The following is a 20983-nucleotide window of genomic DNA, read 5'->3' as shown; positions in this document are numbered from 1 at the left end:
ACCTTCCCCCATTTTCCTCCGGGTAACAATTGTGCACATTTCGACTGCTCCCTAAGGGGCCTTTATAGGGGTCTGGAAGATTATATAAGTGTGGATGAGAGGGGAATGGTGGACGTTTCTGAGATCAGGTTCATGTAATGTAGGCTATCAATGTTTGAGAGAAATGTAACTGTACCTTGAAGACCTAATTAGTTTATGTATTTCCTCACTGATGTGTGTCAAGATGAACTGAAATGAATTTGAAGACTATGTCCAAGCTCCACCTGATTGTGTCTACTCTAGTTAACAGAGTTGACAGTTAATTGGTTTAAAAAAAAACATTTTAAGAGAGGCAGCAGATGTTTTTTTGTAAAGTGCTGACCCTCTTCTTGACCCCACAGTGGTGCATCTTGGATCATATTTACTATGGGCATTAAAGGTACTGTGACATTGTTTACAGACCCAGGGAGCCTCTGTTGTTATGGCAGTTGTTATGGCAGTTGGTGCAACTGCACTCCCCTGGCTATAATGACAACAAATTAAGCCCATCTGAAAACCTTGAAAGTGTTAGCTAGCTAACACACTGCATGCATACAGTACAACCCCCCCAGGGCTCCAGTGTGAATTAAAACAGTGTGAAAAGAGCAGCGGTGCACATGAATCTGTAATGAACTATAGGAGGACAATGTGTGCTAACAGGTGCAACGTGGTCTCAGGACAATTCGTATTATTCTGTATGTAAATCTGTGACACTCCAATTAGTATGTTATGTTAAATGATGAATGGTATTGCGGTCATACAATATCATACAAATTAGAGAATGTATAGTTTCATACACCTTATCCGGTCATACAACAGCATACGAGTTGGATGGTTTAACTTACATCCTGGAGGGCGTATAGCTTTATACATCTTTGTCTGTGACCAGGTTGCTTGTTGTATCATAACAACAGAGGAGAATTACGGAGAGAATTTATGTTGGTGCTTAGGCGAACTAACGACAAAGGTTATGAGAACTAAAACGACAAAGGTTAGGTGAATTGGGTTAAGTTTAGCATAAGGGTTAAGGCTTAGCTAAAATACTACAGTTGTCCCCAACCTTTGGATTACTAGATGGTCACAGATTACACCCACCCATCTTCCCCGACTAACTTCCCTACTTTTGTTTCTGTCTAAAGTAACTAGACCATTAGTAGGTATCATACATCTTGGAGGTGCTCAGAACTACGTACAGTATGTTTCATATGACTCTGAGGTCATTGTGTTTTGTGAACAGGGGATGAGAGAGGGGTGGAAGGGAGGGTTGGTGGCAGGTTGCGGGCTCGGCAGGGAAAGGATACTGCAGTGTCTTCATATAGTTCTGGATGGCCAGCAGCCAATCAGGGACAGACATGGTGGGCTTGAAGTTGGGGACCGATGGCACAGGGTGCTGTAGGTTGACAAAAAAAGACTGTTAGAGTTTATCTTGGTGGTGGATACATAAACATGTGGCAATATTGAAGGTCTTGGGAGAAACTGTAAAACAGCTGCTATGACTAATACTGTGCTTCCTCTGACATGTCCTAGAATTTGGCTCATAAAATGGTTGGCTTCCTTTTTATTGTACATTCATTGACTCAGTCAGAACCAGAAAAACACATGTACTGTATATGTGGTGTGTGTGTATGTGTGTGTACAGGAAGGAGGCCAGGGGACACAATAGACATAAAGCCATGTCATTTCCTTTGGGTTGTTTCTCTTAGCAAGAGCTAGAATTAGCTTATCTGAAGAGTCTGGTCTCATGCTCAAGACAAACAGTTTAGCCCTCTGGCTCAGTCACACAACTCTACTACGTTATATTTGCAAAGCCTGAGGTGATAGATCAAACTAATGAGCGAGTACCATGCCCTCAATCCAGAGTCAATACATTTCCTTTCCAGGGTATTAGGCTTTCTAGGTAGTCCTTTTTTGGTCTATTTCTCTAGTGAGTCAATGGCACACACACATACACACTGATCCTACCAATCAGGTTTCTGTGGTATCTGAGTCAATACGGCCACTGGATCAAAGGGCTGACAAGCAAAGAGAGAGTGAGAGATAGCAAATGTGTATATTTTTTTGTGGCAGGGGTGGAGAGGAAAAGAGAAACCCCAAACCAATCAAGGTGAGATGAAAATAAGATTAGGTTTTTCCTTCATCAGCACTCTACCCCTAAAGGATAGGGCGAAACTCTCTTAGTAGACACCCTTTTATGCAGAGAGACTTACAGGAGCAATTAGGGTTGAGTTCCTTGCTCAAGGGCACATTGACAGATTTTCCACCTAGTCGGCTTGGGATGTGAAACAGCAACCTTTTGGTTACTTCCCCAATGCTCTTAACCACTAGGTTACCTGCCGCACACAGGCCCATTTTAAAAGCATCACATTCAAGCTGTGCAAGTGAAATGAAAAGCAGAAAAATTTATGGAATATTCAGCAGTCAGTGGCAATCCCTCAAACAATCGCCCCGCCAAACCTATCTCAATTTCTGAGAGCCTGGAATAGAACAGAATTCTGCTGGGTCAGGGAAGAAATATGGGGTGATTCCTTTCTCCTTTCCCTCTCTTTATCTCTCTCTCTCTCCACAGCATAGAGAGGGATGAGAGGATGAGTGCTAACTGAGGAAGGGACCTCGTAGTGTCTTGGGATCAGCCATTTTCTCAAAGTGTAGCCTACCACACCACTTATAGAAATGTAATAACACTTCATTGATAATTAATAGAACATGAAAACATTGATTTAGTTATTTAGACACAGTGTTACTGTTTAGAGTGTTTAGTTGAGTGCAACACACAGTCCCAAATCACCCTGTGTAATTAGCTGTCATCCTTCTCCTCTTTCTCTCCTTCCCCCTGGAGAAGAGCAGGGCGCCTTGCGAAGCTCAGAGAACTACTGGAGCTGAACGAACGAGTGTGTGATTCACATCTTTATTCCTCATTATACGGTGTGAAAGAGGTTTTTATAAAAGGGGGACAATCACGCAGAGGGATATGGAAAGCTTGTGGCAGTGGCACAAGCTTTGAAAGTAGATTGAATTTCAGCCTCAGCACTGCAGTAAGTTGGATAGTAATAACACCTGGCGAACTCACTGAGCAAGGTTGAGGCTGACAATTCATGGTCTGTCTGTAGCTGTACTGTATAGGTGGACTTGCAGGAATTAAAAGATCGTTCAAAGAGGGACTTTTTCCCTTTCCGTCCAGCTGTCCCTCACCCCTTCTGAATCTTTTCCCCAGCTTTAGAGAGGTCTTCTGTGGGTGAAAAGGGCGACCTGCCCCCCTGTGCGGTGGATCTAATCTAACTTTACATCCCCAGGGCACATCAGTGAAACTTGAGAGAGACAGCCAAGATGTGACTGCAGCACCAAACACCCTGGTCATTTGTCTCTCTCCAGAAGACAGTTGGGCATTGGTCAGAGACTATCTTTAGAGCATGATAGCTTGCGGTTTTCATGTGGTGTGCATGTAAGCAGAGCCTGTGTAACTACTTATTTACAGTTACCAGAAAACATTAGCTTGAACCTTCTCCCATAGGAATGCAACAAAAACAAATACCTCTCTTTATGTAATGTTGTGTTGTCTCTCTTGTCATGATGTGTGTTTTGTCCTATATTTTTATGAAATGTATTTTTAATCCCAGCCCCGGTCCCAGCAGGAGGCTTTTTGCCTTTTGGTAGGCCGTCATTGTAAATAAGAATTTGTTCTTAACTGATTTGCCTAGTTAAATAAAGGTTAAATAAAAATTAGAATAAAAATGATTCTTCATACAGTAGCACCACGTTTGGAGATCAGTTCAGTTCTAACCAAATCCTGTGGTGATGCAATGTGATTTGGTGTTTGTAGAAAATACCTTTCAATGTTGTTAACACACAAAGTAACAAAAAACCTGATCTAATTTTGCAACAAATTTGCAGCACACAGTAGAATGTTCGCCACAAGTTTCCCAGAATCGTTTGCCAGAAATTCACAAGTTGCCGCAAAGTTTTGCTATATTTAGTTATAAGAGCTTTCTGCAAATTTGCATCAAATCGGCCAAAGATTTGCCTCAACTGTTTTCCAGAAGCCTGTTTTTTGGTAAGAGTGAGGTGTGTATAATGTACGTTTGAAACAGAAAGGAAGGCTTTGGTCTGAAAGCCAGTTTAGTTTCCTGTACAAAGCTTTATGGAAACAATTAGGTGATAAAGATTATCCTAGACTCAAATCCCAGATGGTGGATTAGTTCACTCACAACCAACCCCTTCAAATAGTCAGGGCAAAGGACAGGCACAAAGCTCAAGCAGTGGTGTTACCATTCCTGACAACATCAATAGAGAATAACAGAGGAATACAGCATTTCAGGAGAGTCAAATCTGCTAAGTTCTTACCAACATGCCATTTGGATGGGACACTGGAACCAAATTTACAAAACAATGAATGACAAAATCATTTAAATCCTATCCTTTTCTTAATGCAAGATGAATGGATGCAATGAATGGATCACGAGACACACTTTGATCACAACTCCTCAGAGTGTGTTAGTTTGCATTCAGTGCAGCAGGAAGATGCAGCTTGAGATTTCACAGGTTTCTCTCTGTAGCCTATAGCTCTATATGAATACATGTGAGCTCCACAGACAGCACTGCAATGCTCATTCCTCCACACAGTCACCCAGACGCTGGCCCTGGATTTGAGATTGTCCCTGAGCTGCCTTGCTGTAACTCTGCCCAATCTCCTTAATGAGGTAGCTAGCCAAAAACCTGCACGTCGAGATCACAGACTGGTCAGGCAGGGTTCACTGTTACTTCTGGGATATTAATGACTCCACTCTCCTTTCACACTTTTCAGGCCATTTGTGTTTCTCAAAACAGTTTTGGGTTACAGACTAATATACTGAACAAAAATATTAACGCAACATGTAAAGTCTTGGTCCCATGTTTCATGAGCTGAAATAAAATATAAATTTGGCAGTACGTCCAACCTACCTCACAACTGCAGACCACGTGTAACAATGCGAGCCCAGGACCTCCACATCCAGCTTCTTCACCTGCAGGATCATCTATGACCAGCCACCCAGACAGCTGATGAAACTGTGGGTTTGCACAACTGAAGAATTTCTGCACAAACTGTCAGAAACCGTCTCAGGGCAGCTCATCTGCGTGCACGTTGTCCTCGCCAGGGTCTTGACTGGCAGTTTGGCATCGTAACCGACTTCAGTGGGAAAATGCTCACCTTCGGTGGCCACTGGCACGCTGGAGAAGTGTGCTCTTCACGGATGAATCACGGTTTCAACTGTACCGGGCAGATGGTAGACAACATGAATGACGTTGTGTGAGTGAGATGGTTTTTTGATGTCAATGTTGTGAACAGTGTGCCCCATGGTGGCAGTTGGGTTATGGTATGGGTAGGCATAAGCTACAGACAACGAACACAATTGTATTTTATCGATGGCTATTTCATTGAAAATCAACATGACGAGATCCAGACGCCCATTGTCGTGTCATTCATCCACCGCCATTACATCGTGTTTCAGCATGATAATGCACGGCCCCATGGTGCAAGGATCTGTACACAAATCCTGGAAGCTGAAAATGTCCCAGTTAATCCATGGCCTGCATACTCAGACATGTCACCCATTGAGCATGTTTGGGATGCTCTGGATCGACGTGTACGACCGCATGTTCCAGTTCCCACCAATATCCAGCAACTTCACACAGCCAGAAGAGGAGTGACAACATTCCACAGGCAACAATCAACAGTCTGATCAACTCTATCTGAAGGAGATGTCGCACTGCATGAGGCTAATGGTGGTCACACCAGATACTGACTGGTTTTCTGATCCACACCCCTACTTTTTTTTTAAGTATCTCTGACCAAAAAATGTATATCTGTATTCCCAGTCATGTGAAATCCATAGATTAGGGCCTAATATGTTTATTTGAATTGACTAAATTCCTTATGTGAATTGTAACTCAGTAAAATCTTTGAAATTGTTGCGTTAATATTTTTGTTCAGTGTAGTATGGCGTAGCAATGTGGAATACAACTACAGTCTCCTATTCACTTAGCTGTAGTCTATAAATAGTGTTTTTTATTTTTTATTTAACCAGGTAAGTCAGTTAAGAACAAATTGTTATTTACAATGACAGCCTACCGGGGGACAGTGGGTTAACTGCCTTGTTCAGGGGCAGAACAACATATTTTTACCTTGTCAGCTCGGAGATTTAGTCCAGCAACCTTTCAGTTACCGGCCCAACACTCTAACCACTAGGCTACCTGCTGCCCCAATTAAGGCAGTGTGGTGGACATCGGTATGATATGACATGCGTGAAATCCCACAGCACTGAGCAGGCCTACAGGTTTTTCAGCTAAAGACTGCTATTGTGGACTGCCAAAAGGTAGTTGATAAGACACCCTGAACATAAAAGAAAGTGTCACTGTCCCTTGGTGATACTATACAACACTAAAGCAGCCTCTGGTCATAATTCCAATAACTAGTACAGAGGCAGCATCAAGAAAGGTCACAGTCTGAGGCAAATACAAAGATTCCTGTGTGCATTGTCATATGCTCTGCTATTTATATTGCCTACAGTGTGCTATGAACTTGGGCTTTGCCATCACATGTACTAATTTCCAGTGTACCAATTAGTGATGCTCCAGAGTCTCCTTTCTCAGCCCAGTCCCAGTCCCACCAATGACAGCAAGGGAAAGGCTCTCAACACTGGTCCCCGCTTGGTGACATTTCGGTCCCAGTTATATCTGGCCTCTGATGAAATTACTCAGAGACAATGTAGTGTCCTGTTGGAGGCCAGGGGCAGGCTGAAATAGTCTGCATGCCTTAAATTCATTCTTCATTCCTCGTCAGCATAATTAGGAAAGAGAAGACTTTCAGGAGGAATTTTAACTCATCCTGCTATTGTCCTGTCAACAGTTGTTGATGGATTCTTTGCATAGATCCAATTTCTAATTATGTCTGTTGAATTGCAATATGAAGCATATGTCTGTTGGTTATAACATGGTAATTTCCCGGGTTTTTATATCAATATAACTGCTTATTTGTCTGGCTTTAAGGCTATACTTACTTTAGGAAGGTATGCAGCATTCCTTATCTTGCTAATGTCTTGTCCATCAGGGTGTACTTTGGCCACATGAGTCCACATCCTCTCCCAAGTAACACCGTCAATGGGAAAACCAGTTCTGTTCACGTAAAATAGCACCCCCCCATCTTTCTCCTCTTCCTCTCCCGAAGAACGTCCAGCGTTGTTGGGGGTGCTAAGGGAGGCAGATTCAGCACCTGGGCTCGAGATGCAGTACGTACTGCCACTGGTGCTTTTGGATCGGTGCCTCCCCATTTTAGCTGCAGGTGAACTAGTGCTAGTGGCGTTGGGTCCAGTCATTGTTCAATTCAAAAGTGGGGGTCCTGGCAGATGGCAGCCCGTGATGATTTACTTAGCCTTTGTCAATAACCCAGGTTTGCTATAACAAACATGTTGCTGTACCAATATCCACTCCCGTACATCCATATAAAGGATACTGAAATCACATATTAACGAAATTATTTTGGGGGGCACGTGTGAAGCTTTATAGGTAGAAATGCACCAGAAAAAATATGCATTTCATATATTTAGCTAAACATCATCTTTAGCCATTAAAAAGTCTGAAAGATATAGGCTAGCATGAATTCAAACCCCAAAGCATAGCCGTATAAAATACCGCATTGTGTGTGGACCATTCATACCAATGTAGTTTGCTAGTTGCCCGTAGTGGAATATTCACCGTTTGGCTTCCTCCTCTGTAACTTCATCCTTTGCTCAGAAAACTGCGGGGGCGACTGACTCCCACAGCTGACCTCTGCTATGCATTCCGTTCCGTTCGTAGTCTACTACATATTTCCCCAATATCGAGTAGGCTGTCTATTCGAAAGCTTCGTCCTCATGATGAAAACTCCTCTTTGGTAATTTAATCCTCCATCACATGGTTAATATTTTGGGATGAATGATTTCACTATGTTATTCTGCCTATCGTAACCCCGGCAGCCAGCCGTGTTCTGAATGATTTCATTGGCTGTACCAACAAAGAGAAGCGGATTTAAGTAGCCATAGCAAATAAGGAAGGAGTCCCTTGCTGTGATTGGTGGTGATTGCGGATGAGGGCGTCAACAAGTGAAATTTGCAACAAATTAATTATTTTTTCTCAACGCCCGGTATTGTCTAGGTCAATATTTTTTTAATTATACTGTTATTATAACAGTAAACAATGTAACATCTTCACCCGATTCAATTTAACAAGTGGTGTCTGACGTGAAATGGTCAGTGGCTATTTAAAAAATTATATTGGCTTGTTTCAGCAAGCAATGTACATGTTTACATATTGTCCAAGATTATCAAGGTATCAAGGGCCAAATTATTAATGCAGAGGACAAATCAATTTAATGTATTTATCAAATTGCAAAAGTGGGATATCAAGGTTACTCATTTAGAAATATGAAAATAAGCACTCCAGTAACAGGTTAGTTTGCCAAATATGCCCTCTTCTGGACAATGTTAGACAAACCCATATTCCAACCTTATTGGTCTAACTTTCTCTACACGTTTTCCAGTATTGGGATAACCTAAATGCTAGCATTTCATTCACTTAGGATACTGTCACAAAAACATTATTATAATACACTATATGCTTATGAAAATGTATTTGAGGGCACTATTGTTACAATATCTAGGTCATTAGCTAAAAGTCTTCTGTGACACCTCATGACTACAATTAATAAAACATATACAGACTTACAACATCCACTGACTATAGTAGCTGAGCTAAAAACCATTTTATTGTATTGTTTACACTCTGTGTTTTATGTTTTGATTGCCACAGTACATTATCTGCAGATAAGCAAGTACACATGCGACTCCTTACCACCGAGAAAAGCCCAAAGACAAACTACAGAGGCAAAACTAAAACCACATTTTTACAGTACAATCTGGGGCACCTTGAAGGGATTGTCTAGCAGACACATTCTATAGCAGCTGTATTGTAACAGTGTTGGCATTGACTATACTGTGGATTACTGTGCGAAATTATAAATCAGGCTGTCGAGACTTTAGACAGTGGTGTGTCAAAGCCATATGTTGTATTGAACAATAGGTAAGTATAGTTCAAGGTCCGGATGTACTCATTTTCAGTTGGGAACAATGATTCAGTTCAGTGGTCTTGGTAAATGCAATACATTGAAATAAAGATGAATAAATAAATGAAACAAATAACTAAATTGGTATAGTGAACTATCAAATTTCGAGAAAAAAAAGCAAGGAAATGTTATGAATGTCCATATTCGAATGTTATTTCATCATTATTCAGAACTACATACAAATCTAGAAAAGAGAGGAATACATCTGTCAACCAAATAAATAAAAAAATCTACGGTCATAAGAAGCTAAATAATAACATTAGTTTTGATACGCAAATATGAATAATTATAAGCACTAATTTGGACATATCCTGCAGGAAGCAACCATTTAAAAACAGTAAATTGTTTTTGAGATAGCAGAAACGCCTATGGGTTGGATCTTCTGATTATTGATGGAATGATATTACTTATTCCCGTTAAAACAAAGGAAAAACAGGAGCCTAAATATAGCGGTTTAGAGATGTACTGGGGAATACCTAGACAGTTGTCCAACTGAATGTATTCAATTGAAATGTATCTTCTGCTTTTAACCCAACCCCTATGAATCAAAGAGGTGCGGGGGCTGCCTTGATCAAAATCCACATTTTCGGCACCCGAGGATTAACTTCCTTGCTCAGGAGCAGAACAACATATTTTCACCTTGTCAATTCGGGGATTTGAAGGTGGGAGTGACCGTCCCAACACTCTAACCACTAGACCACCTACTGCGCATAGTCTTTATAGCCACAGTTTGAGCTATATAATCCACTGTGAAGGTTTGGAGCTATTTTAATTGTAACGCTGCAGTCATTATCACTCCTGTTTGTGCTTCATCATCCACACAGCTTTCTTAGTATTTCCACAAAATCCCTCTGGGTGGCGCTGCTATACCATTAGCTACCTATCTCGGCAGAACTGTTAACTGTGCCATGTATTCAACAAAGTTGTCAACATTTGAACACTTTCAAAAGCATGCATGTAAGTAATACACCGAAAAGTAGATTGTGCATGTTGCACATTTGTCATATGCATTGTGCATCTTAGTGCGTCATATTTGGTCCATATTTGTATGAATGGCTGACATGTTATAGAGAACAAAACTGACACTGTTAAACTGCATTGTCATGCAAATAATGCAGCGTCACAATAATAGCATCACCATAATGACAACAATGTTCTTCCTCACAGGCTAAGGCAGGTCAGAGATCCTACATTATATTTCCCTTTTGGTTTTGTATAATGCCTAGAAATAAGTTTAAATAAGCAGCACTTTATGAACCAGCGATGATGACAATTGTAGAGACAGAAGTGGTTCATCAAGCAAAAGAAGGAGAGGACTATTGGAAGTTAAAAGGTGTATTTAGGTGCTTATAGTTTACCTATGTATAAACAAATCATGGCTTGGCTAAAACCACTACAGTACAAACATTATAACACATTACAGTTTACAATCCAAAGAAAAGGAGATTTCAAGTAACCTCAGGAAATGTTGTTGAATGTGTTGTAGGCCTCTGAAATGTTCAGTAGTGTTGAGTGACCTGACCCCCCTGTCCTTTTTGGATTAAAGTGAGGTCTCGTGGGAAAAGCTGACTGAAGTTTCCATCTTGACGCCATTGGTTGGCTTGTCTGAAGGGCACTCGGTAGGGACCTAAGACAGCAGAGAGAAATATATCTTTAATTAAAGTATTCTATTCTCCTTTCATGAGACAAAGAGTCTTCTCATCACTGAAGTAACTAGTTGTAACAATGTTATAAGCCAATAGCTGTATATTAAACCAACATAGTGGGGTACATAATCACAGTGCCAAATGGTATTCTAGTATCCCATAACAACATCCTACAGCACAACTTTTCAGATGCCCTATACTGACGTCAGCAATGCTCCTGGGAACTATAAAACTATACATCTTTTCAATAGATATGGAACATGACTACTACTATACATCTACTATACATCTTTTGTCTAGTGACTGCCTGAAGACTATTCCAAAAAATCCATGGAAAACAAATGTATTAAAGGATTCATTTGCATTGCCCAGCACGCAGCTCTCGACATGATAAAAATTCACATTAGATGAGCCCAGCAGAGAGGTCAGTGGCTGAGACACAGCAGGACTTTTCTGTCTTTTGAGGTTTGCCCGGCCCTTGATGTTGGTATCTCATGAGATACGAGACAGCTTTCACAATGGCTGTCAATGTGAAAGAACAAACGGACGAGTGACCTAACATCTGCGTCTTTCAAGGAAAAGTGATTAAGAGGAGGCTGACCTTTCAGGAGAAAGAACAGGAAAATAGAAAATCTCTCTTAGGTAAATGGACAGAATGGGACTTACTGCTTGAAGATTTCTGTGGTTCGTGCCCATATTGACGTTGTTTCTTTTCAGTTCTGATTTTATTAAGGCTGAAATAAACAAGTGAAAGTAATTAACAGAGCCTCATCAAAAAAGATATAAACATACAACATTGTGGTGTAGCCTACATAGTATTGCATTGTATTTTATCAGCCTGTATCAGTTTTCATAGCAGAAAGTGGATCATATGGAAGACCCCCACACTCCACAGAACAGATCAGAACAGATCAGAGAGCCAACCAACCTGTGAGAAAGATGCCCAGGAAGATCCAGACACAGAGGAACAGGTTCCCAGCCAGGGGGTTGTAGTCTGTTGTTAGTCTTCCCTGGATCAATGTGAAAATAATCCCAAAGATCTGAGGGAGGAAGGAGACATAGGTGAGCAACACACTATACACCTGTAGTGCCTCAAGGGTAAACTCTTAGAAAAAAAGAGTTCCAAAAGGATTCTTCAGCTGTCCTCATAGGAGAACCATTTTTGGTCCCAAGTACAACTATTTTGGGTTACATGTAGAACCTTCTGTGGAAAAGGTTCTACACAAAACCCAAAAGAGTTCTACCTGGAACCAAAAAGGGTTCTTAAAAGGGTTTTTCTATATGGACAGCCATATAGACAGAACCATTATTGGTTTTAGATAGCACCTTTTTCCCCCAAGAGCGTATATACAAATTTATGGTGACTAATAAAACAGATCACCAAACAAAAAACTTCTCAGACGCCCACTTGGCAAAGAAGCTAAATCATTTTATGAAGAGCTAGAATAGAAAGTAAATGTACTATGCAGACTTTGTGGGGGTAGGCAAATATTACATAATACAGTGTTGAGGGGAGGACACATACTGTGGTACCTGTGCAAATGCATTAAGAAGACCAGAAGATGTCCCTTCCGATTCAGGATACGTAATTTCAACCCCAAATTCAAAGCCAAGCGGCAGGTAACCAGTCATGAAGAACCTACAGAATAACAATATCATATCAGTGAACCATGCCTGCCCTCAGGGAAAACACACTGCTTTATCTTGATGCCCTTGACGTTTATCATTTTTGAACATAACCAGGCCCGTTCTGGCCATATGGTACTTCAGGAAAATGCCAGATGGGCTGGTCCATTTTTAGCCCAGTGGGCCTGTCCAGCTTAGGTTTTTTTGCACAAAAGTATCATTATCTGGCTAATAATGGGGGCCCCAAGGAATAAAATGGGCCGATGTGTTAGAAATGCCAGGGCAGATTTCTGGTTCCAGTCCACCCCTGAACAATACATAAATAATAGAGACATTGCATGAGTGACTGTTTACCCTCAGAGCATACAAGAGAACGAGAAGCTGATGTCCAAAAGGTCATTAGACCATGGCATGGAAAATAAGATAAGAGGCTTGCATTTGAAATGTCCTGAATGACACCCTACTGTTCACTACCTTGTCATGTAGACAAAATGTGCAACATGGGCTATCATAACTATTTTACTTCATAATTATCATTTCAATAAATTCTTTACAATCTGATAGGAAACCATTTCCTTTGTGGCTACAGGATCCTTTCCGGTTACAAAGATGTCAGTTACACAAATGAGAAGTGTCTCTCAATGATGATGCTAGACAGTCTTTTTAAAAATCTAGTTCCAACAGAGGGGTTGTCTCCAGCCTTACCCCAGCACGCCGGCAGTGAAGAACACCAGGTAGATATTGTTGAGGTCCAGAGTGAAGGTGAACACCAGCATACCAATGAAGGACAGGATGTAGACCATCAAAGTGGTCATTCTGAAGAACAATCACAGGACAGAACATTTATGTAAATACAAGTGGATACATTCAATACCGAGAGTTTCACAACTAAAGAGGCAATAGGGAGGTACCATGGGCAGGGAATTCCCTAAATGCATTAAGAGCAATTTACTACAAACCTGCATTATTATGGTCTGAACTGGCAGGACATAATTCTTGGAATGTCCCGTAGGCTGCATATCTAAAGGGTGAGTTAAAACTCATAAACGTCAGAGTTTGTGTTTTTACAGAACTTCCCTTTCTAGTAACAGCAGAATCTGTCTGAAAAACTGCTACCACAGTGCACAAAGTTTCCAGAAATAACTCTACCAATTTAAATAGACATACACCGTAACTGCCTTCTGTAGCTCAAGATTGCATCATGTGCAACATAGATTCATGACTGTGTCAACAAATGATGTAGTGATTCATGTCATTGGCAGTTGTGCTTGGGGACAGTACCTACTTGTAGGTTTTGGTGTGATCCAGCCACAGTCCACAGATGATGGAGCCCACCATTCCAGCCACCACAAGGGTGAGACCAATCCTGCCTGCATTCAGTTCCTGGTTCTGGGGTGAGGAGTTTAATGTTAGTGTAGGGTAAAGCAGGCTTTTCAAGGGACATGTGCCACACTATCATATTCACATGAAGACCCATGGCTAAGAGCATTTAGTTAAAACTTGAGGCTCATGAGGACACAATATGGTCTGGATGCATGTATGATGCATGTATGATGCATGTATGATGCATGTATGATGCATGTATGATGCATGTATAAATGGTACATACAGTACCATTCAAGGGTTTTCTTTAATTTTTTAAAACTATTTTCTACTTTGTAGAATAATAGTGAAGACATCAAAACTATGAACACATATGGAATCATGCAGTAACCAAAAAAAGTGTTAAACAAATCAAAATATATTCTATATTTGAGATTCTTCAAAGTAGCCACCCTTTGCCTTGATGACAGCTTTGCACACTCTTGGCATTCTCTCAACCAGCTTCATGAGGTAGTCACCTAGAATGCATTTCAATTAACAGGTGTGCCTTGTTAAAAGTACATTTGTGGAATTTCTTTCCTTCTTAATTCATTTGAGCCAATCAGTTGTGTTGTGACAAGGTAGGGGTGGTATACAGAGTAGCCACCCTTTGCTTTGATTACAGCTTTGCACACTCTTGGAATTCTCTCAACCAACTTCACCTCGAATGCTTTTCCAACAGTCTTGAAGGAGTTCCCACATATGCCGACTTGTTGGCTGCTTTTCCTTCACTCCAACTCATCCCAAACCACTGAGGTCGGGTGATTGTGGAAGCCAGGGCATCTCATGCAGCACTCCATCACTCTCCTTCTTGGTCAAATAGCCCTTACACAGCCTGGATGTGTGTTGGGTCATTGTCCTGTTGAAAAACAAATGATAGTCCCACTAACTGCAAACCAGATGGGATGGTGTATCGCTGCAGAATGCTGTGGTAGGCATGCTGTTTAAGTGTGCCTACAATTCTAAATAAATCACTGTGTCACCAGCAAAGCACCCCCACACCATCACACCTCCTCCTCCATGCTTCTTAGTGGGAACCCCACATGTGAAGATCATCTGTTCACCTACTCTGAATATCATAAAGACACAGTGGTTGGAACCAAAAATCTTACATTCGGTCTCATCAGACCAAAGGATAGATTTCCACCGGTCTAATGTCCAGTGCTCATGTTTCTTTGCCCAAGCAAGATTATTTTTCTTATTGGTGTCTTTCAGTAGTGGTTTCTTTGCAGCAATTCGACCATGAAGGCCTGATTCATGCAGTCTCCTCTGAACAGTTGATGTCGAGATGTGTCTGTTACTTGAACTCTGTGAAGTATTTATTTGGGCTGCAATTTTCTGAGGCTAGTAACTCTAATGAACTTATCCTCTGCAGCAGAGGTAACTCTGGATCCTCCTTTCATGTGGCAGTCCTCATGAGAGACAGTTTCATCATAACTCTTGATGGTTTTTGCGACTGCACTTGAAGAAACTTTCAAAGTTCTTGTAATTTTCCAGATTGACCTCATGTCTTAAAGTAATGATGGACTTGTGTTTCTCTTTGCTTATTTTAGCTGTTCTTGCCATAATATGGACATGGTCTTTTAACAAATACGTCTATCTTCTGTATACCACCCTTACCTTGTCACAACACACCTGATTGGCTCAAATGCATTTAGAAGGAAAGAAATTCCACAAATGTACTTTTAACATGGCACACCTGTTAATTGAAATGCATTCCAGGTAACTACCTAATGAAACTGGTTGAGAGAATGCCAAGTGTGTGCAAAGATGTCATCAAGGCAAAGGGTGGCTACTTTGAAGAATCTCAAATATAATATATATTTAGATTTGTTTAAACCTTTTTTGATTCCATATGTGTTATTTCATAGTTTTGATGTCTCTACTATTATTCTACAATGTAGAAAATAGTAAAAATAAAGAAAAACCCTAGAATGAGTAGGTGTGTCCAAACTTTTGACTTGTACTGTACACGGTGAATCGGTTTAGGGGGTACAGTTCCGGGATTTATGGAAAAAGCGGATAATGAACTTCAAAGTGGGAGACAATAGATTCGTGCCCTGTCATGGTTTCTGCTCTCATTTAACTCCATCTGTTTATAGAGAAAGCCTTTTCCCTTAAGTCTTTACTACTGTCCTGTTCAAGAGCTTGTGTTTGATCTAGCTATGCATGTAGTAAATCAACTTAGCAAATCATCTTAATTTTCAGTCATTGAAACATGCATCTTTTGCACTCCACTTACCTTGTAACAAGCCATAATCATCTGATTGAGAAGTGTTGACACAGAGTAGAAAGAACCAGTCATGATACCTAAAAGAAAATGGGGGGGGGAATGATTTATTTCAATGTTTCATCCCGACATAGTGATATCAATTCCAAGAATTTATGTAGTACACATAAAACCATGAAAATTACTGAACACCAACAAAAGAAACTCTCTGGAGGTCAAATCCAAGAAACATATGTAACTGGACTGAGCACTGGGCAGTCAGTCTGCCTTGGGGTGCATGGGATTAAAGGACAGATCTCATCTGCCTTGTATGGGGTTAAAGACAGATGGATCTCATAATGGAACAAATATCCCCCAGCAAACAATCAGTGAATGAACAGAATGCAATAACAAGAGACTTTGGTCCGCACTCAGGATAACTGGCCTGGCCCCAGATCTGTATGTGCTTCGGCCAACTCCTCTAACTTTACTTGTCATGGAAGAACACGTTTGGCATGACAACAAACCCAACAGATGAGTTTGCTAAAGCACAGACCTGGCAATTAGTCAGGTGTCTCACCATAACTTTAAGGTAGCTTTATGTTACAGTGGTAATAACATGGTTATAGTAAGTGTAGTAACAACATAAGGTAAGATTATGAAAGGTCTGGTGTCTCACCATAACTGATGAGCAGTAGGATGAAAGGTTTGTTCTTGAACAGGTTGATTATGGACTGTCTGTAGGAGTAGTCTTCAGGAGCACAGTCAGGTAGGACCGCCTGAGCTTGGCTGGGAGGTAGTGAGGGTCTGTCTTTCATGACTAGGAGAGAAAAGACATAGTCAACACTAACACGCTGTATGTACAGCTTTACAACATAATGGTGAAGTGTTTGTTTCTTGCTTCAAATGCACTCAGTAGCTTATGACTGCAATGACTCATTCCTGATTTTGCAAAACACTATCACAGCTTATTGTGAAATAAACACAAATTACTTACTCGAAATTCGTGACAGGCACACTTTGTGTGTATTACACAATTTTCTTCACAGTGCATTTTGTGTGTATTTCTTTCTTCATAAGGCATTCGTGTATATTAAACCAATTACAATTTGTTGTGGCTAACTTTAGCTAGGCTAGCTAGGTGGCTAACATTAACTAGAGGGCTAACGTTATAGCTCGGCTAAGACGTTGCTAGACGTTCGCATTATATGCCCACCCATCCTCAATGACCAACCTCCTTCCTATCATTTCTGTCTTAAGTAACCTACTGTCTTTATCTGTGATTGAAATTCACTGGTTACAAAATGTTGTACTGCACACAGAAAATTACACATTTTCTTGTGCCTGTCAAAAATGTCCAATAAGTAATTTGTGTCTATTTCACAATAATCTGTGATACTGGGTTAGATTTACTGTGGTATATTTGCATAGTTGTATGGAATGTGTAGCCTATAGAACATCTACAGTGCCTTCAGAAAGTGTTCACACCCCTTGAATTTTTCCACATTTTGTTGTGTTACAGCCTGAATTTAAATTGATTACATTTATATTTTTGTGTCACTGTTCTACACACAATACCCCATAATGTGAAAGTGTAATTTTGTATGTAGAACATTTTAGAAATGAATAAAAGGACCACAGGAGGAGGCAGGTGGCTGGGTCCAGGGGCAGGCAGAAGGTCAAACACAGGGGGTCCAAAAAGGCAACAGTACAGGCAGGGAAAAGGCTAGTAATGTCGTCCGGGAGATCGAGAAATAGGTTGTGTGGTGGAAGAATCAGAATTAGTTGTGTAACATAGATAATTAAGATGTCTTATCTGCATAATATACTTATGTGATATACTTGTTGTTAGAATGTATCCCTTCGGACTCTGGTGTTGGCAGTTGCATTTCTTCCCTCAGCTGGGGCTCAGTCACCTGGGGCCCAGAGAGGGGAGAGGTCAGGCTTGTCTTTTACATGTCCTTGGTGCTATGCAGAATATCAGAAATGGAGGAGGACAGGAGGGAACATTGTCTTCATATGTGAATGTGTCTTTACCTATTCTTAAACCATGTGAAGGGATGGTGTGATTAATGGGGAACAAATTACTTGTCTCCACAATGTCTGTGCACCAGTCACTCCCTCGTTTGGCATTGGGGGATGTGTGTGGTAGTGTCTGGAACCATTGTATGTCATCTCTGATGTTGCACTTATCCTGGGTTAGTGTATGACCTAGAGGCTCACTCCCCTCAGTGAGCTTGTCCAGGAGTGGGGTCAAGAAGGGGTTTTACTTGAGATGGAAGTATCTGGAGTTGACAATTGATTTATGCCATTGGATGAGTTGGTGTTTTTGTGCTATGAAGTACCAGGAACGAGATTGGAACCTCGTCTTAGGGACCAAGATGAACGCTAATTTATAGCGAATTCTATCTGGCTACAGGACACTCCTTTCTCATTTAAAAAGTCTCACCCTGTGACCCATTCAAAACATCTGTGGTTTGATATGTCGACTAGGGGGTGGATCTTGGCTATAAAAGACCTTTGTACTTTTGTCTGGCCGCTTTTCAACAAATCATCAGAGACGTGGAATAAGTCAAGGGGTATGAATACTTTCTGGAGGCATTGTAAATGCAGTTGTCTGGACCTATGGAGTTAGTTTCTACAGTGACTAAATCAGGGCTCTCCAACCCTGTTCCTGGAGAGCTACCCTCCTGTAGATTTTTGCTCCAACCCCAGCTGTAACTAGCTTATCATTATAGCTGGTTGATAAGCTAGTTAATAATAATAATAATAACCAGCTAATTATTAGGGATGAAAAGCCACAGGACGGTAGCTGTCCAGGAACAGGGTTGGAGAGCCCTGGACTAAATGATGTGCTATCCATCGGATCCATTTCTGCACAACACTATTCCAGATGGCATGATGAGGCTTGTGTCAACTTACTTACCAATTACAGTCAAGATGAAGAGAGCAGTGGAGACTACAGCTGTCCAATAGAACATAACGCTGATGTTGTGTCCCATCAGCTCTATGTCTTCCACAGTGTTGGGGACTAGGACAGGTGGAAGCAGGAAGCCAATGGCAGTGCCCAGCTAGAAGGGGATCAGACAAATACATCAATGTCACATATTCCATCAAAATACAGAAATACATGGTTATTTTTACACAGCAGCATAAACATGTACATCATAAGCATGCAGGCCTACAGTTACAATATGATTAGGCTAAAGGATTCAATAGGTGCCACCCATATCATGACTCAACACACACGTACCTGGTTACCCAGCACGGCAGTGGCACATGCAGTAGACACCTCCTTCGGGCCAAACCACACTGATGCAATCTTAGAGGGCAGCCCGAGGATGAATACTTGGGCTATAGAACATATTATCTGTCCAGTCATTGTCACCCCGAACAGATCTGGCCGGACGCTGGCGCATTTCACCCACGCACCGACGCAGTTCAAACCCGCGCCCATAAGGGCTGTCAGTTTCAGGCCTTTTTTATCCAGTAACCATGTTGCCGGGAAGATCAAAGGCACATACGCGACCATGTATACAATTGACAGCCAGTCGATCTTGTCGCTGGATACATTGTAGAAGTGGGTAAAAATGTTGGTGATGATGCTGTACTGGATCCATTGAAATGCGTTGACGAGGGAGTAAAAGCTGAACACAGCTAAAACGGAGAATCTTCTCCAATAGAGTTTCGTTTCGATACATGTTTCCTCTCCAGGAAGCATAGCCTGCTTCTCATCTGGAGGGATCTCTTGTTCCAAAGCCTTTGAGTCCAGTTCTGTCAGATGTGCCGATCCATTCGTTAGATCGGTGTACTGGTCCCCTATTGGGACTGCCCCGTTATGCACCGAGCGCTTGCATGAGATGTCTATTTCGTCAGGTGCGTTGTCACGTCGCAGATGCTCCTGTACCAACTCGCCAGCTACCATGATGCTGCGCCAACGTCGCCTATCGCTATAGCCTATACCCTAAAGTCAGGAAGCACGTTTACACAAAATAGGGCAGATCCAACATTCAGTTAGTAGATAATACAACTATTCACACCGTTTTATGAATAAGTCATTTTAAAATATTGTAGGCTATCTATCTATATTCGCTCTCATAAACGCCTTCTTTCGCATAGTCCTGCTGTAGCCTAGTATGCCCGTGCCGCTTTTGTTCAGTGCATGGGAGTGGAGAGTACTGTAAGGCAGGGCGCATTTACATCAGACAACTCAAATATAGAGGCCTTCGGATGATGACTCCGACCAATCAAAATACCTGATTTGGAGGGCTATGGCGGTTATTATCCCCAACCAGTCCGGGACATGTGATTGGAAGAAGTGCTCACCGGCCTCTTTATGCATTCAAATAAACTGGATAATTTCCTTAATATAGTTGAGGTTGTTCAAAGGTGTATGTGTTCATTAGTGACACATGGTCTCCTCATTATCTCTCCCTAATCCTAATCTTAGATTAACCTAATATACCTGCCTAGCATACACTGTACGGTAGGATACTCGCACTGAAAAAAACAAACGATTGAGACAATCTATGCATAAAATGTGTAATAAAATCATCCACCTCAATGACATAGGCCTAACAAATCAATTTTCTCTGCTAATTGTAGACCTTACATTTGTAGATGGGAGGTGAATTTACACTTTTATTCATTATGTTTTTGAAAATGCGGATCTTCAATTCGTCCTCAGATTTACCACGATTAAATACGTTTCAAGATGCACTGGCACACGTAGGCCTACATCACTACACTTCCACGTTGTCACAGTTTGCATTGTTGCGCGAAATTCTCAGGTTTCCAGATCCATGGAAACCGCAGCGCGGCTAAAGACAACAATGCGCGCATTACGCACACGTCATTTGGCTGCTGCTTGCTATTGTGGTGTTGTAAAGCCTATCAAACATGTCAAAATATAAAGAGGGTGCCCTGTTCGAATTAAACATGCTACGAGAAACGTGGTGTCGAGTAGAGATTGACAGTAAGTTTTGGGAAAGA

The 20983-nt window shown here is 41.3% G+C and overlaps 2 protein-coding genes across 5 annotated transcripts in view; both read right to left on the bottom strand.

The window, feature by feature from the left end:
- The window catches only part of vash2 (vasohibin 2), a 41235-nt gene extending 33215 nt beyond the window's left edge, over window positions 1-8020 (bottom strand). The window contains exons 1-3 of one of the 4 annotated variants that reach the window (XM_020496562.2): window positions 7706-8020; window positions 7050-7500; window positions 1320-1408 (exon numbers count right to left, since the gene is read on the bottom strand). In XM_020496562.2, the coding sequence (XP_020352151.1) occupies window positions 1320-1408; window positions 7050-7364 (404 nt within the window). In that variant the 5' untranslated portion in view covers window positions 7365-7500; window positions 7706-8020. Of the gene's footprint in view, window positions 1-1319; window positions 1409-7049 lie in introns of all 4 variants that reach the window. The other 3 variants (XM_020496563.2, XM_020496564.2, XM_031837212.1) reach the window with 3 other exon arrangements.
- Window positions 8021-8771: 751 nt separating this feature from the next.
- On the bottom strand, window positions 8772-20531 carry flvcr1 (FLVCR choline and heme transporter 1). Its single transcript, XM_020496561.2, has 10 exons — window positions 19245-20531; window positions 18918-19062; window positions 16671-16811; window positions 16025-16092; window positions 13706-13809; window positions 13126-13236; window positions 12328-12433; window positions 11723-11834; window positions 11461-11528; window positions 8772-10775 (listed from the first exon to the last, which is right to left on the bottom strand). Exons 1-10 carry the CDS (start codon window positions 19914-19916, stop codon window positions 10689-10691), a joined length of 1614 nt encoding a protein of 537 aa, XP_020352150.1. The 5' UTR covers window positions 19917-20531; the 3' UTR covers window positions 8772-10688.
- Between the last annotated feature and the right edge of the window lie 452 nt (window positions 20532-20983).

The sequence above is a fragment of the Oncorhynchus kisutch genome, linkage group LG12 (assembly GCF_002021735.2).
Source record: "Oncorhynchus kisutch isolate 150728-3 linkage group LG12, Okis_V2, whole genome shotgun sequence".
NCBI lineage: Eukaryota > Metazoa > Chordata > Actinopteri > Salmoniformes > Salmonidae > Oncorhynchus > Oncorhynchus kisutch.
Note: the sequence above shows the minus strand (reverse complement) of the source record. Positions and strands in the feature narration are given on the sequence as shown.

Excerpts from the sequence above, each read along its gene's own strand:
- flvcr1 (XM_020496561.2), bottom strand. The coding sequence starts at position 19,916 with ATGGTAGCTGGCGAGTTGGTACAGGAGCATCTGCGACGTGACAACGCA. Across the intron at positions 16,093-16,670 it reads CCTACTGCTCATCAGTTATG|GTATCATGACTGGTTCTTTC; the intron begins GTGAGACACCAG and ends ATTTTCTTTTAG. Across the intron at positions 13,237-13,705 it reads GATCACACCAAAACCTACAA|AATGACCACTTTGATGGTCT; the intron begins GTAGGTACTGTC and ends ATTGTTCTTCAG.